The sequence below is a fragment of the Haliaeetus leucocephalus genome, unplaced genomic scaffold (assembly GCF_000737465.1).
Source record: "Haliaeetus leucocephalus isolate CR32 unplaced genomic scaffold, Haliaeetus_leucocephalus-4.0 Scaffold155, whole genome shotgun sequence".
Classification (NCBI taxonomy): Eukaryota; Metazoa; Chordata; class Aves; order Accipitriformes; family Accipitridae; genus Haliaeetus; species Haliaeetus leucocephalus.
Window position 1 is genome coordinate 1,023,439 of NW_010972591.1, and position 19,045 is coordinate 1,042,483.

The following is a 19,045-nucleotide window of genomic DNA, read 5'->3' on the forward strand; positions in this document are numbered from 1 at the left end:
CAGAAAAACATGTAGGCTATATTTCTACATTACTACTGGCTTTAGTATCTCTAGCTCTTTCAATTGAGCTAACTATTGAAATAACTTTCCAACTTGCTATTACATTATTACTCTGTTCACTGTTAGGACATTGACAAATCTGTTCACAAGTGCAGTAAAAATATCAAGTAAAGCTTGATGTAGGGCCAACTCTTGCAGTTCCTAAATACGCAGCTAACGGTAACTTAACTTATTGAGTACCATATTATAATTATAGTCCTGGAACCTGATTTTACAGTGTTTTTATCTAAGTCACTTCTTTGAAAGTTTTTGATCTGATTTCTGAATAATAGAACATACTAAATGTTTTACAAAGGCTATATATATATAATTGAATAGCAATAATATATTATTGAAAGTTGCTCCACAGCAAAAAATTATCTTTTCAGTGTCGCAAGTACTGTGAAGAAGCCATTCCCAGTTTCCTAGAGAAATCATGAAAATTACATAAAAACAAATCCTGAGGACATAAGAAATCATCTGAGGCCGGATGTAGCAAAGCAGATCACCACTGCAGATATTTTCTAACCTCTTCTTTAAAACCTCTAGTGGTAAGAATCCCCATAACCTCCTCAGATTATTATAACCTTATTGAAACATTTTTCCTAGTAACACCTTAAATCTGCCTTTCTGCAGAATAATTCTAATTCTTGCCTTGATCTCAGTGGGTACAAAGAAGAATTGGTCTTTGCTTCTTAACAGACCTAGAATAAAAAAAATCTCAATTCTTGAAGCTTTTTCTCACAGGCCATGATTTTTTTTTTTATATTCTTCCTCTCCTCTGGACCCTTGATACTTATATATGTGCTATCTGTATGTGGTAGTCAGTGACCACAGTGCCATTACAGCAACAGATGCCTGATCCTTGTGCCATGACTATACCGAAGGCCCTTGATATAGCTGTGAACAGTACCCGGTGCCTTCAAAGAGCAAGGAAAAAGTGGTGGGTCACAGTGCTGCCACCATCATGTCCTCTATGTGTCTTATTCACTCAATCCCATTCCACTTGCTCAGCTTCTTGGGAAGTTTTGATCTTTTCTGTTGCAGTGGAAATCCCAGCACATGACACAGCAGCATAACCAGCTGGGAGAGAGCAATATTCAAGTTTCATTTCTCACACACAACATTCTTTTTCCTAAATTTCAAAATAACATTTACTTTATTGGAAACAGTATGGCTTTCTGGACTTATATTATTCTTATGGCTCACAACTCCTGAAACATTTCTCATCATACTACCGCTGAGCCAGTTACTCTGCACTTTGTGTCTGTACCTTTGATTCTTCCCTACTAAGTTTACCCTTTGTACAACCTTTATCATATTTCACCTTCTTGATCTGTCTATTTAGCAAGGTAATTTTGAACTCTGAACCTGTCTGGTATCACTCTTACCTTGGCCAGGCTGAGTACCCACAAAAGCCATTCTCTGTGCTATCATGCAAATTCATACTGGATGTTTATTAGGCCAGAGCAAAGACAAATCCCTTGCACCTCACCTGAGACCTCCTCTTACTTTTAAAATGTGTCATTAATAACAATTTTGGGGCTATGGTTCCTAATTTTCAAGAAGCCATGCTATATCTGAATCTCTATTTTCTATTTTTTCTGGGAGAATGTCAGGCATGAAGCACTATCACTGGAGTTACTAATCATGGATACACCAAACCTACTGCTTACTGCTGGCCAGCCACTTTGCCAAGGAGAAAATTAGATTAGCCTGATCATAGAATCATAGAATCATTTAGGTTGGAAAAGACCTTCAAGACCATCGAGTCCAACCATGCCCACTAAACCATGTTCTGGAGTACCCCGTCTATGCGCTTTTTGAATACCTCCAGGGATGGTGACTCAACCACTTCCCCGGGCAGCCCATTCCAATGTTTGACAACCCTCTCAGTAAAGAAATTTTTCCTAATATCTAACCTAAATCTCCCTTGCCTCAACTTGAGGCCATTTCCTCTTGTCCTATCTCCAGCCACCTGACAGAAGAGACCAGCACTCACCTCACTACAACCCCCCTTCAGGTAGTTGTAGAGAGCAATAAGGTCTCCCCTCAGCCTCCTCTTCTCCAGACTAAACAGCCCCAGCTCCCTCAGCCACTCCTCATAAGACTTATGCTCCAGGCTCCTCACCAACTTGATAAACTCACGGTAAATAACCGACTCCATAATCCAGGCTTCTGGGATGTACCTATCCTCCACAAGTCCTCAAAGACAAAAGCTTGGAGATTGCTGCTCTGTGTACTGTAGGATTAATTCAACGGGCCATCAGGACTTGTGTAACCCTTCTGCCAAGTTTAGACTGTCATAAAACAGAACAGTTACAACTTTAAAGGTGTTGCTATAAAACCACTATCCAGAAATGTGGGAAAATTAAATTTACCTTGTGCACAGCAAGCTGATTTTCCTCACCTGCAACCACGACTGAGTTGGTTTAATGAACAATATTTAATTACAAGGAGCAAAGGAAAAAAAAACACATCAAGGGGCATAAACAGGCTCACACACGATGCCTGATTTCTAGAGAACTATAACTATTTTACAGTCCTCGCCTCTGGTGAACCAACTGCTAAGCCAGCTGGTAGCTCTACCCCTCCTGCTACCACTCTTTAGTCACAGTCAGGGACTGAAAACTCTTGCTGGGAAACACGGCTGAATTCAAATGGCTGCTGAACTTCTGCAAAAGCAGTTTCCAGCTTGCTGGCTGCCATCCTCCCTGGTGTCCCACGCTGCTCCGCAGCCCCCTCTCCACCCTGGGACCCCATAGCTCTGGGTAATCCCTGCAGTTTTACTAGCAACTTCAGCCATTCCAGCTCTCAGTAAGGCTGCACACAATGTGGAAAACCAACACCAACCTCTTGTATGCTTGACTCTTGCACCTCTCAATTCTATATTGGATATTAGGAAAAATTTCTTGACCAAAACGGTTGTCAGCATGGGAACAGGCTGCCCTAGGAAGTAGTTGAGTCACCATACCTAGAGGCATTTAAAAGATGTGTAGACATGGCCCTTAGAGACATGGTTTAGTGGTAGATTTGGCAGTGTTAGGTTTACGGTTGGACTCGATGATGTTAAGGGTCTTTCCCAACATAAATGATTCTATGACTCTATTCTTAACAGCTCCTCACACCTCACACAAACTTCTCCAGCCACCTTCTGTGGTTTCAGGGTCCAACTTTTGCTTGCTGCTGCTAGAAAATATTGACATCAACTAGCAAAATCATACTGTAGGCATACCTGCGCTAGGTCAAAAATCCCATGGATTTGCAGATGCACAGCTCCACTTGACTGTGTGCCTCTTTTTAAAAGAAATAGCTCTCAATCACAATAAAACAACATGGATAAATTAAATGTTCTTCTGGTCTACTCATTTGATTCTTGCACTTAAGTCCCTTTAGAGATGACATGGAATATTAACTGAGCACTTCACTCCTGCTGGACTTGCCTTTCCTCTGGATATCTCAAGGAGGCATGGTTTTCATTTCAGCCCTTTCCCACTATGCTTCGTGTACCTTGGGTAAGTGTTCTTCAGCCTGCTTTTTCCTGTCCTGTCTGTGTTCCTGGCACTTTGCTGCTAATATTAATTGTATTAAGCACTGGGTCATAATTAAACCTTTTTATGGAAGGGGGGTAAGAGAAAAAAGAATGTATTGAAACAAAAGGACCCTTGAGGCTTTAGCCTTCTGCGTCACTCTTTACTTGCTCACTTTTCCTGTTAAATAATGAGCTGATTTTTCCTTCATCTTTCTCTTAGGTCTAATGTCTTTTGCAAAACCTCTTCTCCTTTCCTGTAACATCCCCTGCTAGGTCCAATTCATTTTGTACCTTTGCTATTCTTCCTAGTATCTTCATCCTGTCACAGAACAGTGATTTTCCAGACTCTAAGTTTGGCAGAACATCAGAAAGGGAGATTTAATATAATAGCTGAAGCCCCCACCTCATCAGAGTTTGCGAGCTCCAAGACTACTCCATGGTGTAAACCCAAGTGCAGTATGTGGGCATGACTTGGAAAGATGTGAGAAAAGTGTATTCCTGATCTGAACTGAAATGTTAACATAGATGCCACCAGCAGCAAAGAGACTGGGGTCCTGCAGGGAGCTGAGGGGCTGTCAAAGAGATGAACAGAGTGATACAGCAGGGAAACCTACCTTAATAATAGGATTTAATTGTTCACCCCCTAAGAGCAAACAGCAACTGAACCGCATGCAACAGAACCAAGGAGCAAGCAGGATGGAAAGGCCGGGAAAACAGGTCTGAAAGCAACATGCATTTGCCCACCCCAGCACATGACCACTGCTGCTGAAGGTTTACCTAAGTTTATTCTGTCACATCGCCTTCTGCCAAGGACTTCTGCCTTTTACAGTACTAACTAATAGCTGCTAAATGCTGCCTTCTTCACACACAGCTACTGTGTCTGGCTGGAATTTATGCTTAGTGCTTGCCTTGCCCCATAAGATTTTATTTATAGCTTCCCAGTTAAGCTGCAAATATCAACTCGCAGGCCCAGTATCAAAACCAAAAGGCTAAGGGGGTTCCCATTCCTTCAGTTTGGTTGGATGGGGCTGCTCAGAGACAGGGAAACATCTGGCATGTAATTGGCAAAAATCTGGACAAAGTTAAGTTCTGCCTCACTGACAGAGACCCTATGACTCAACATCAATGATTTTTTTTTCTTTTTCCAGTTACACTGATAGTGAGAGATGATACTTACTTTTTTCTTATTATACCTCAGCTTCACATTAAAAATTTCTATTTCGTAATGGCAGTGAAAATTATTCAGCAATGATGTATCTTTACAGTCATCTTAATACCTAAAGATAAATTGAATCTTATTTTCTCCTGCATTAAACTGAGTCACAAGACCTGTTCAGAATTTGAGAGACTATCCAATGTAGCACCCACTGCATCCAAGCTGCCAAATGTCATCTATTTATCAAAGACACACTGATGAGTTCAGAGATGCTGAGTTCAGTGCCGTAAGAATTGTTTATTAACCACACTGGTACAGATGACATTCTGAAACTGCCCTTGGTGTGATATTGGATGCTTAAAAATGATGTCTCAATCTAATTAAGCGTATGAATTTAGATGAGAAAGGTGACTGCAGGTTGTGCACTTCTTCTCTTAACAATTTATTGAATTTGTAGGATCACACCTGTAATTACGTGCTTATTTTCTTGTTACCCATAACTATGTCTTGAGTAGGAATACTTTTTAAATTTGCTATTTTTTCTCTTTCCAGTTATCTAATACATTCTATAACGCTTCCCAGATCTTCCTTTGTAGGTCCAGCAGACATTAAAAAAATCTTTACTTAGAAAAAAAAAAAGGAACAATATAAACCCTTTCATTTTGTTCCACCACTCCTTTTGATTTAAATTCAGGTTATTTGGGCAGTATATCAAGCTAAAAACTCACTAAAATTTAGTGCTTGTATATATGAGAAAACTGACTTCTATAGCCATAATCAAATAATTAAACAGATTTAGTTAGATCAATATAATTCCCTATTTCTACTGCAGAGTAATTATACTGGAATAAAGCCACTTTAATTCCAAAATAGACTGTCCACATGGGGAGCTATATTGAAACAGCTGTAGTAAAATAATTATTTGACTACAGCTATGCTGCTTGCTTCCCCTCTGAAAGCAAGCCATCAACATAAAAATCTTGCTTCTTTCACAGAAGCTCAGCCATGTTGGCTCAATCCTATTCCATAAACAAAGGCAAAGGGCTTTGCCAGAGGAATGAACACACAATGTGGAGAACAGATTTTACTTCTCAATTCAGCACTGAGTGGTGAGGCGCAGTGACGCAGTTTTTTACCACTTACAAGGTTCTGAGATACTCTGGGCTGTGGAATGAAGAATGTGGATAGAAAGTGTAGCCTTTTGTGTAATGCGCTATATATTTTATAAAGGTGTAGTCCATCACAGAGATAACTCCAGATGAAAGGAGTAGAAGATGGGCTACTGCAGCACTCCTTGCCTCTGCTGCCCCATGGATACCTCTTGTCTGGCAGGTACTTCCTCCTACCTCCACTTCTCTGCTGCAGCCTGAGGGCCTCACGCTGAGCGAGCCTCTTTCTGCCTTGAGCTTCCAAAGCGTGGAAGCCCCAAGGGGCTGGCTCGCATCTCAGCTTACACCACTGCAGGTGCAGGGAAGTGCCTGGTCCTCACTACTTCTTTGTACTGCTGTCACTTTTGAAAAGAGTTGAAGAGTGAACAGCAAAAATTCTGTAAAATTGTGCTTATTGAACTGTGTCTTTGTTTCACTAACATTAGTTAAAGTGTTTTAGTATTCTAGTCTTAAAGCACAGGTTTCGGCCGGTCGATTACATACTGTGTGCATCCAATATCCAATTTTTGCAGACGAAGGAATTCTTCCTTAAGCCACACAGCTAGTCAGTCAGAGGTATTTCACCACAAAGGCCCTTTAAAATTTGACTCCTCAAGCTCTCAGTATGATATAAAAATGCACAGTTCTTGCAAAAGTCATCTGAACGAAAGAGGTAAGAAAGCTGGGCCACAACTCACCTCGATCTGTGTCATACAGGAAGACAAAGCGGTTCCATTCATAATGATCCAGCAAGCTCAGGAGGGCTCCCCGCAGAGATGGCCGCAGCTGCAGCACAAACTGACTCTCACCCTCCGTGGGGAAACTCGGCGTGATGAGGGAGATGTGCAAGGCGCTGCAGAATGAGGTCAAGGTATGTACTGACCTCTTATCATATAGTCCAAAAATGGCAAAAACTCCTCTAGAATACTGGGAGCAAACTGAAAGGAAAAGAAAAACAAACAGAGTTCAGCTAACGACAAGATCTGTAAGCATGTACTTACGCATTCCAACATCCCCAAATCTTTCATTTGCAGATTTCCATTTCTGCTTGTATAATTAACTTCAGTTATCACACGTGTTTCATTCTGGAAACCAATAAATAATTAGCTAAATAATATTTTGTCATTTTTGGATCCTATTCATAAAACATTACATTATCTATGGTGGTTTTACTCTAAAATAAAATGTAAAATAAATAACATATTTTTGCACACCAGTGAAAAGTCAACATATGCTATTTTAACCATAGCTCTGCATATTATCAGGCATTTAGCATTTCCACTACCTTAAGCAGAAAAGTATTCACATTTTAAAATGTGAAAATTATCACAAAAACGTTACTGACCTCATAAGTGAAATTTGGACATTTTGAATTGTAACAATGTAGAACCTTCACTCCCTTTTAAGCAGGGAGCCCTTGTGCTACATTAAAATTCTACTACAGACATCGAGTAAAAACCTATTTCATGAATAATCTCCCTGACTTTAAGAGAGCAGTTGAAGGAAAATGTAGTAAGTCAATGTGACCAGACTTCTGCCCCGCACCTTTTATTTCTACTCTGTGTCAACCTCAAAACCAGAAAACAAATGACCTGAATATATATTCTGAGTTTTGATTTGTTCTTGGACTCATTTAAGACATAGTGAAAGACTGTCATTGATTTCAGCAGATTGGATAAGGGCTTTACTGATCTATGCACATAAAAGCAGGCAAAAGGGTATATTCTTGATACTTGATACTTCTTGGTACTGCCTTTCTAGCAACTCATAAAGGGCCCAATGAAAAACATCCAGCTTTTTCTGAAGTACAAAACAACTTATTAGAAACTGTGTGATCATTAATACAGTTACCCATCCCAGAATATGGAGAAAGGAACAGTCAGTTAGGGGATAATTGTATCTATTTTCTCCTAAGTATGTATTTCCTATGCTCTCCTGTTCCAGACCCTCCCTCCTTACAACCCATTCTTCCGTGTAGCCTAAACATAGGAAAACCTAAAAGTCACACCCTTTTAACTAGGTTATAGCTTCCTCTCTTCCAGCCTGGAAGTCACAGTCATCCTGTGAGAGCAGCACAGTCAGGGTACAGCATACACACTTACCATATGGGCTGATTCAAATCAGTTCAGCTTTAATTCTTTCCTATTACATTTCCCGCATAAAGAGCAAAAAATAAATATTGCGCATTTTTCTCCTTAGACTTGGGTAATTTATCCAGTTCTGATGCCAGAACTGGGGTAAGTGGCTTGAGGGCAGTTGTGTGATTTTATGTGTTGCCCCACTGTTACAGCCCCCAACCTAAGAATTTTCATGGCCAGATTATATATAAATAAAGCTTTTTTAAAAGCTTTCCCTAAGTTCCCTTTCAATATGTTGATACACAGCTCTAAGAAACCCTCTTAGTGTTTTCTTTGCTGGACCACACAACATACATTCTCCTAGACTCATCAAATAACTGGCTTGCCATTCCACTAATCATCCTAAAAAGTATTGTTCTGTGCTTTCCCAGTTTAATCTCATCTTTCTTGAACACAGATGACCAACATGCTTAGAATTTCAGTTGAAGGCTTTCTGCTTCTTTTTACATTACTTTCCCATCTCTACTGTAAAATACTTCTGCCGACATATCCTAAGATCACATTGTGTTTTTCTAAGTCTGCACCTCAGTGATGGCTGACAATCATCTCAGGATGAAAATTCTGCTCCTTCTTCCTTCTGGGCCATTTCCAAATTATGAGTTTCTGCTTATAGCATAATATTTTTATTAGTCACTATTATTTGTTTTCCATCATGTCACAGCTATTACTGTACTCCTTGTTTACTTCCACAGTTACATTCTTAGCCTGCTCTGAATATCTATCGATGTCTGTATCTGTCTCACCAGCAAATTCCATCAGGGCACTTTAACTTTTTACCTCTGTGTCTACCACAACAATCAGCCTTTTAGTAGCTTCATTCTGTAGCTATGCTTCTGCAGCCTGGCACCTCCTCTTCTACCAGCATTTGTTGCCATCTTTCCCTTAGTTTCATGCCTGCCTTTTAACTCTCCTGTTTGTCTCTGTTTTCATAAATGACTTCTCTTAGAGCATGTCTATTTTACTTCATTCTCTCAGCAGTTGGAAGATATGGATTAATCCCATACTTTCTACCTTAATAACTTCTGGTTGCATTTTATGCCATTTTCTGTCTACAGTCATATTTTAAATCTTTCTTTCCATCAAAATCTGTTCTATAACTTTACAGTGTATTGATGTTAAGCTGCTAGGTCCATGGCTGCCAGATTCTATGTCTCCCTTTAAAAACAGGTATTGTATTTCCTATTCACTGATCATACGTATCACAACTCATTTAAGAGCTCTACTAAGAAGCACTTGTTATTGCATCTACCCTTCAGTAAACCAATTCTTTAAGAACCATAGAAGAAAGAGGTGGTTTCCCTATTCCCATTAGGCATCACACTGCTTTTAAGGTCAATATCCTCCTTGAGTGAAAATCAATGATGTGAAGCATCTATTAGTTTTACGTCTCTAACCAGATTTTCCTGGTTTTGTGTCCCATCATCAACATGTAACAGCTTCAATTATTTTGTTATTTCCTGTCTTTGTATTTAAAGATGTAAATGACCTTCTACTGTTGTATTAATGTCCTTTGCAAGTTTCAGTTTTCACTAGCAGCCTAACTTAGGCTCTCATTTCTGCAGCAAATGTCCTCTATACCTCCTGATTTCTTTAACAGAATCTTTCTTACTAATAATACTTTTTCAACACTTGTTTCTTATATCTTTCTTGTATAATCATTCATTCAGCTCTGGAGTCACATCCTGCATGTTACTTTCCCTTGCAAAGGGATTTCTCAGTGTTTTACAAGTGTTTCTGTGAGGAAATGGCAGGCCTCCTCTATTTTCAAACACAGTCCAGTTAACTTTGCCAACTGAAATAGCTGAATGTAGACCTTGTGTATGTAAGTGGTAGTTACTTAATGTGTTTTCTGTTTAGAGAAAACCCTTGATAAGGCCCTGCACTGCCTTACTTTTTAGTTTTACATGGGCAAAGGGTACTTTTCATAACACACGGTCCATACAGTAGGATTCTACATGATGAAAAATTCAGTAAATCAATGCCAAACTGTGAAATTGTACACTCTAGTGGAGTTAAAGCTCAAATTCATTCTCAGGATGGAGTTAAAAAAGAGAGAGAAAAAAGTCAAACTACAAGTTTCATTAAATAACATGGTATGACCCCAAAATACTTTTAAATAAAATAACACGATAGTAATTCTTCACATTCTCAAAGCAAACTATCCTTGCTGCAGCCTAGATCCAAATGCAATAAAACATCATCTGACTATCACTGAAGTCCTGAAATAACCAATCCAAGAAAACTTGTGCTACTATACTCCAGATCAAGACTGTGAAGTTACTGAATAGTGTCATTCTTTGCTTCTTGATAAGAAAAAATGCTAAGATGAAGGGTAGGAAAATTTTTTCTTACTCAGTACAATACCCACAGAGAGGAAAAATGCCTGTGACACTATGGAGATTAGGCTTAAACATATGCAGAGATGCTGCAATGCTCCTGAATCAATTTTACAGTAATCAACAGCGACCACAAAAATCAGCAAAGCCATGAGGATTTGCATTCTGACTCACTACTGTTCTCAGAAAATGCCTCTAGGCAAACATGACTACCTGGATTTCCCAATTCTTTATCTACTCCTCTTACACTTCTAAAGGCATTTTACTTATTATAAATGGACTAAATTATGCTAGATAAAACACAGTCTCATATTAGCATTCTAAGAAAATTTTGTTCAAGATTTTTTTCCCCCATAAATATAAAGCAGTGACAAATACATTTTCATGAGCATACTTCAAAATACATTGAATAACAATTTGTCTTTAAACCAGACATCTTTTCATAGATGACAACTTAATGCCAGTATTACACATATGATTTTCTCTTGAAAATTTTGCAATGCCATTGGTCTCACCGAAGATAAGATGAATGTGGAGGTCAGACTCCAGAGAAGACATTGCAATGCACCTTAAATAGCCAAGATAATGTTATTTCAGTAGCTGCATTATGAATTAGATACGTTCTATTCTAGCCGATAAAACTACATGATAGTACTATCACTTTAAAAGAATAGGCGAGTCACAGGACCTTCAGTTAAAAAAAGAAATCATAATGTCAAAATGGCAAAAATTGTACACTGCAGGTTTACTGAGACACACAGTCAAGCCACATGCGGTCTTCTTTCTCTGCGAGAAAGGCTTCCCAAAGTCCCTGTTACTGTTCTAAACACAAGTCTCACACTTAAAACACAAATCTTTTCTTGAAAAACAAAAAGCAAAAAATCCCAACTTCTTCTTAGTCACTGATTTCCAGAAGTTATACCCATATAGTTTAAATCCTCTAAACAGGCACAGGGGAAGTCAGAGTCCAAATACAGCTGTAATCATAACCATGAAAATGACACAGAAAAGGTCAAGTGAAAGTTTGTGAGAAATGTGGATGTACAAATACACATACACATACATACCTGCACATATATATACATGATATTGGTCTTGTTTTATTATGTGGCTACACCCAAAACTTTTATAGTTTCTGCAAGAGACAAATAAAACACTACCCTAACAATATATTTACAAAATGAAGTGTGATAAGCAGAGCACAGCTGGTCTGCCAACAGCATTAGTTTTGCTCAGCAGCCTATATGGTACCTATACCATATAGGTAGGAATCTGGAAGATCCACAGTCTAACACAGAAGTAACATGGTAGATCTTGCTTTAGAGCCATGACTCAGACCCTCAGTCTTTCAGGACACAAGCTCTGGAACAAGCATTTAAAAATGCTTTTCCCTAGGTTTAGGCTCCTACGTGGGAAGCCCTGGCACAGCTGGCTGTTACAGGTATATTGACAGGCCCACCGATCTGCCATAAACGCACAAACTGGAAGCACAAAAATTGAAAGACTCAGTGCAGTTTGTGTAACAGAAGTTTTCCAGAGATGAGGACACTCTTTTACTGCTGTCTCTTTGTTTCCTCCTATGCTTTGGAGATCCAAATGGCAAGTGGGGATTGTGGTCAGTCCATAACAACTTGTCTCTGCCGCTCCTTCCTCTTCACACTGTTCCCCTAATCTAGCCTGTGGTCCCCGCATGGGATACAGTCCTTCACAAACTGCTCCAACATAGGTCCTTCGCATGGGCTGCAGTTCTTCAAGAAATGCTACATCGTAGGTACTCTCCATGGGGTACAGTCCTTCAGGAACAGACTGCTCCAGCGTGGGTCCCCCACAGGCCACAGCTCCTGCCAGAAGCCTGTTCTGTTGTGAGCTCTTCACAGGCTTCAGCTTCCTTAAGAGCACATCCACCTGCTGCAGCATGGGGTCCCCCATGGGCTGCAGAGTGGATATCTGCTCCACCATGGTCCTCCATGGGCTGCAGAAGGACAACCTATGTCACCGTGGTCTTCTCCATGGACTGCAGGGGAATCCCTGCTCTGGCACCTGGAGTGCCTTCTCCCCCTCCTTCTTCCCTGACCTTGGTGTCTGCTGGGTTTTTTTCTCTCTCATTTTCTCTCTTCTCTCTCACTGCTCCTAAGCAGTGTTTTTCACCCTTTCTTAAATACGTTATCACAGATGCACCACAGCATCACTGACGGGCCCAGCTTTGGAAGGTGGTGGATCCATTTTGGAGCCAACTGAAAACTGGCTCTGTCTGACATGGGGGTGGCCCCTGGCATCTTCTCACAGAGGCTGCCCCCATAGCTCCCCCCTAACCAAAACCTGTCCACAGAAATCCAACACACCTGATAAACTCCAGACAGCAATAAACTTCAAAAAATTATGTAAGTAGTTACATTTCCTTGCCACCACAATAGTATATGAAGGCTTTCTTTTGAGGTGTGCCTGCAATGCTGTCAGTGATCCATGTCCTCATGGATCACAGTCATATACTCAGTTCAGCTGCTGTGCACATGCATTTGCCAGCACTGATGTAAAAAAAGTACTGGGCGAATTTTCTCAACCTAAAGAACTCCTCCCAAGAGGAACAGCCTAGCCATATGGAGATGCAAGCTCTACAAGTGAGATAAATCACAGAAGGGAGAATCATATAATCTAAATAAGGACCTGGCTCCCAAGGTCAAATGATTTATCGACTTATACGTGTGAAAGCTCCAACACTTGGGATGAGATGAAGTAATATTTCTAAAACAGCTTTGAGATTAGAGTTTCCTGTTAAAATGTCAGAAGAAGTTTCTACTCATTTTACACAGAACATTCCAAAACTCTCTTTCTCCTCTGTGCTCCCTGATCCACTTCCTCCTGATCACTCCACTGACCTCCACCTCCTGGAAGAGGACACAAGGCCAGTCAGACCTCTAGAATTACAAGACAAGTGATCCAAATTGATCCCCATGTAGTTTTCAACTATCTTGCACCCAAATCCAGTACAAATTTGATACAAATATGCTCTTCCTCTGCATTGTGTTTGAGACTGCTGTTTTTATACTAAATTATGCTGTTGCATTAAGAAAAATTCCCAGCACTGAGACCAACTTAATGAGGTACCTTCATGAATTAAATCACTGATATAAGATGACTGGATTATAAAAGAGAAAACAGTGTTACATAAAGTGGTTAGATGAAAAACATTATAGATGTGTTAGGACCAGTTTACTACTACCTTAAGAATTGTCTCGAATAAAAAAGAATATTTCTAAATACTTATATCCAAAAAAGGGGAAAAAAGAAACAAGGAGTTTCTTACAAATTATATAGTGAAATTTTTTTGTGTCTAATGAAACAAGCATCCATCACAACCCTATTAATTTTCTATTTATAGACCCTGCACCCTCTAAATCATCATCTGCCTTTGCCTTTCAATCACAAACTTCTTCAAGCAAAAGAATTATCTTCCCCTGCATTCAGGAGGCGTGCATCACACTTTGAGCAGCATCATACCTAAAGTATTATAACCAGAAATAATATCACATCATTACTTTAACTAAAATCAGTTTATTGCTCTACAATTTAATAGAGTATTAATGATGGAGGTGAACAAAAAGAGACTAAATTAAGATCTTTCCTGTTAAAAAAAAAAAATTGAATCACAAACATTACCCTCTCAAATATTTATTACTCTCAAATGTTTATCCTCCTATAATGCAACTGCATAATGAGAAGTCTGGTATGTTGGGCACTGAATCTCTGAGACCGAATTCATACTCTGGAGCAAATCACTTCACATTCCCATCTCTCAGTTCTTGAAGTTTCAACTCTCTGGTCTATTTTGGACTATAAGCACTTGACAGGAAGGCCAGTCCTCTATTAGATGTCTGTAAAAAGTTTAGCACAATGGTCCAACTGTCTCAGCCGTGGCTTCTGAGTGCTACCCCAATGTGTATAAACATTACACCTAATGGACCTTTATCTTGCAATTCTATAGTAAATTCTGGAACCCTAAAAACACGTAAGCACTTGTCTTAAAGGTCAGTGTGTTTAGCTGCTTGCATAAAATTAAGCGCATACCGAAGAGTGTGCAGGAGTATTTATCTGGAGATCAACAGATGGATCCATCAAACTTGAGGCAAAGAAAATTCACGAGTGTCTTTTATATGTAACCCACAGCAATGGCTTACTTCTAGTACTCTGTAACTGACTAGCCAGCTCATTTAAAAATACTCTTCTAGCAGCAACAAAAATCTTGTTTTAATGTGCTAGATCAAAAGGTAATTTAGGAAATGCAGTTTTGTTTGTGCAACTGCAGATGTGAGAACATATTGCAAAGCAAGATACAAACTTGTTACATTCTTTAATTAATAATTAAGTTTCCATAAACAATTTTTGTGAATTTCCTCTAAAAGACTACTTCTGCTCAAAGTCAATTCCTGAAACAATAGCAGAAAGTAATAGCGCATTTCTTGCCTATTGAACGGAAAATGGAATTGAATTAGCTTAATTAACATGCACAGTATTTTCTTCTTTTAAAATCAGTTTGAACATTGCAGTATAGTATTTTGTGCGTGATGTCTTATACCAGATCACTAAGTTACAGAACATTAACTTTCAAAGGTTACCCTGAGAGATGCCCAAAATAACAGAAAAGAGAGGGCCATAGAGACCAGACAAGATTGACTTGTAGATCGAACTGCTGAACTCTTCTCCATGCTTCACATGGAGCAAGCTTTACTCTTCACAAATTAATACACTGATTAAAGTTCCCTCCAAGCCAATCCCAAAAGAATTTGTGAAAGGCGCATGTGTGTCTTTGTACGTGTACATGCATGCAGGGACAGTGGAGGGGATTGTCTCAAATGATTCTTACCACCTGAAAGTTAGGTTTTAAATTATCTTTTTTTTTCTTTGCCTGTCTCTAAAACAGAAGAAGGTATATTCAGAAGACAGATCATCCCAGCTTAAGATGAGTGATAAATTAAGTGTACTGATTCATCCAGTAGAGGTACCTATCTCTCTTGGCTGTAAAAGGAGACTATGCAACTGTGAAAGACTTCGCACCTACATTTAGATAGCTACATTTAAAAATTGTTACAAAAGTCTTACTTTAGGAAATGTATCTCCATGTTCTTCTCACCTGTCCATCCCTAGATTCAATGAGATTTGGAGCTGCCCTTCTCTGAGGCCCTCATCATACAATGGGCACAGATCCCTCCCAGCCAGGGGTTGCAGGTATTTCTCAGATAAAGACCTCCTATCTCTATTTTCCTGAAAAGTGCTGACAACTCTCATTTCTTGATGGAGAACACAAAGTAGCTTCACCTTTCATAAATTTCTATGAGGAAAACTGCTTTAATCTTTTAAGTACTTTCCATCGGAAAACTTCAGCACCACTAAAGTATTTTACTTTCATTAATATGTAATTCCAAATAATTTCAATCCAATGGAACATTTTTACACAACAAGAAAACGTTTTCACTGGGTTTATTTATAAAATTTCTCTTTCCACTGTGACCTGGCTAACCTCTTTGACAGAACTCCCCTCATGAATTTCACATTTGCTGAATGCTAACAAACCTTTTCTCATTTTTAAAAGTACTTTACAGCTCTCTCTGCAGTAAATTATCCAGTCTTTGTGCCTTTGTCCTCCACTCCTGTGCACTCCATGGATCTGGTATTTATAGCTCTGTGGCAACACACATACACGTGCATTTCCCTAACTCTGCCAAAACTTTATCTTTGAACTCTCTCCCATAGAGAATCCACATGCAGCATTTACCTTTCATAGTCGTTTTTATGGCTGTTTTTAAAAACTGGTAAAAGTATCAATACCACATGAGACTGCCAAGCTTTCCAAAACCATAGAAATTTTTAAAAAAGTTAAACACGAAGGTTTTGGTAGAAAGTTCCCATGAAGCTGGCAGGTTTTCTCAAGAGCACAATGTCTATTCTTTTTTTTTTTTACCTCCTTCAGGATAGATGCTTAGGAGGCACAACAGATTGCATGGAATTTATACTGGACTACAGTAAATAAATGGTTTACAGAATCAATGGTAAAACTCCCAGCTGCTTAATTGAGGTTAACACTTCAACTCAGATACTCATATAGTGGTTAGAGATCTTCTTGCAAAATCATATCACCTCTTCAGTTTGCCAGCTGAGGGAAAGCTCATCCTCATTAGATGAATATCTAGAGAAATCATGTTTTATAACTTATCTAGATTGCCTGTGTGAGTATACATTTTTTGCTGTTCTTGGATTGATTCATTTCCTTATGAGACACATTATTTCTTTCATTTCAAATCTGAACTTCATCCAAACATTCCTTTGTAGAGAAAATAAATTTCTTTGCAGCTTGTTTTTCCCCCCAAAATGTAAGATTTTATAAAACCTGCCCCCACATCCCATTTTAATGAAACAGAACAAAGAGAAGTCTGAATTTTGTTTTAAGAAGTAATCCTCTGATGGCCCAATTCTCCACAATATTAGCTTTCTTTTTTCTTTTTATCTTGAAAAGTGAGAAAATAGGCACATTTAAACAGACATTTTTCTTTCCAGTACAAAAAAAAAGCCAGTACAATCTTAAATGGGGGGGGGGATCTTACAAAATGTGCAGTTGATTACATAAAAATAGCTTTTTATACATAGCTACATAATCACAGAATTTTCTTATGCAAAAGAAGAACTATTTGTAGTTTTTGGAAAAAAATAGCAACAATAATTTTTTTCTTAATTTTGGAGAAATACATGTTAATTTTGTAGTATTCTTAACAGCAAAACTGTCATTGATGGGAATTAACTGAATTTCATAGGAGATATGAGAGGTGACCTACACTGTTTTGATGGATGCATTATCATCATTTATACCTTATACTTTGAACCAATGGTGCTTCTTTAGGTCAAACCTGGTATTCTAATTTAGCTGAACTGAAACAAAACATGAACTCTGCTGTAATGTGAAGAAGCTCAAGTAAAGCATTTCTTAAAGTATCAGGGAAGTTTGGTACTAAACTTCCATGTGACTTTAAAAGGGGACTAGTCATCTAACTGCTCCCTCTGACTTAGGAAATGTCTCCCCAGATCTCTGAAACATCTGGGAAAAGGAAGGAAAGGAAGGCAGTACATCATGAAGGATGTGACTAACTTGGTCCTGCATGAAGATGAAGGTCCTTAGGTGGCTGTCATTCAAACTTGAATGGAGATGGTTTTTTTTGTCTGGTTTGTCGTTTTATTTCTAGAATTAAAGCCTGTCCTGAGGGGAATGATGCCATTTGATACATTGCTGGAACTCTGTTTTTCTTTCACTGGTGAGTCTGTCTCCCAATTTCTTATTCTTTCATCTTAATCTTCCAGCCAAAATGGCTTGTCCACTGAAGTGCAACGCGCTCTGTCCAGTCCAGGCTTTTGAATATTGGCAGGGGTGAGGCTGGGATTTTTGCTACTTTATTCCCTCAGCAGCAGATGTTGCACCAAGTCCCCTACTTGTAACTTATATCATTGCTTATTTTGATTCATGCTATTGCATTATGATATAATCTTAAATAATTCTTTTTACTTTGCTGTTTACCATTTAGAACAAATGGGGCCATGGATTCTTTTTGGCCTCAGTGAGATCAACAGGCATTCACCACACAATATTGATTAAGTAACATTAAATACAACATTGGTTCCTTGGCCCCTCTTAGATCTAAGTATCTTTTAAAGAGCCAGAAAACATGGTTTCTAATTTTTTAAAACATTTGAAATGTTAAGAGAACATACGTGATGAAAATCTTATCTGTTTTTCCTGATTTCCCATGGCTTAATAAAAGCTGTTTTCTAATTACACACACCTTAACCTGAAAAAAACCTTTTCAGTCGTTTTTTGCTCACAACTGGGACTTCCATAAGAAGAGTTTCTGAATACTTTTGATAAAATCTGTTGTTTGTCCTTTCCTTTACTTCCTTCCCTTTGATTGTATGAAGCAGAATTTGAAACTCCTATTACTGTCAGATAAATGGAACACGGTATCACATCATGAGATTTTATACAACTTGGTCAGAGAGGAAAAACTCCTCTCAAGATCTCAAAACAAAATTCCGCTGCTGCCTTCTGCAGTCTGTGACTGCATACTGGCACAAGAGCAGTCGCTGACGAAGTGCACAAGGCTCTGCTGAAGCTATTCCCCAACCAAGGGGTATCTTCTGAGCTATCATTTCAGGGATCAAGATATATGAAGTGCCAATTGTTCTATTAGTCTTCTCACATTTGAGGACCTTGGTTTCATTTGTAGTGGATAAGAGATTTCCATGTGTCCGTGATTTTTCTTCTAAGTTAGTGCAAGTGTGTTCTGATGAGTAAATAAATTAAAAAAATAATGTGAAATTTACTTTGTCATGTACATCCAAAATGTACTTCTTGGTTGGTTGGGTTGCTTCTTTTTACATATCACTATTAGTAATGACAGCTTCCCCAGAACTCTTAGTGCTGCTGACAGCCTAGAATTACCACATAAATGGCCTGATCTTACTGGTTTTACTGGTTTTCCTAGCCTTGATCTAATGAACTGGCAAATGGTACCTGGAGAGATAGACACAGTCTAAGTGAAAGGCAAGGAGTTGGTAAATTTTCACTGTAACTCCCATTTTAATTTCTGCTAGCTGTATACATGTTACATAGCTTTTCTGAGTTTTCCAATCTGAAAATCAAAGATCTAACACTTAAG

The 19,045-nt window shown here is 38.8% G+C and overlaps 1 protein-coding gene across 3 annotated transcripts in view; it reads right to left on the minus strand.

The window, feature by feature from the left end:
* Positions 1-19,045, minus strand: part of GRIA4 (glutamate receptor, ionotropic, AMPA 4) — a 238,332-nt gene that overhangs the window by 156,032 nt on the left and 63,255 nt on the right. For all 3 annotated transcript variants that reach the window (XM_010562112.1, XM_010562113.1, XM_010562114.1), the window contains exon 3: positions 6,574-6,813. In XM_010562112.1, the coding sequence (XP_010560414.1) occupies positions 6,574-6,813 (240 nt within the window). The remainder of the gene's footprint in view (positions 1-6,573; positions 6,814-19,045) is intronic.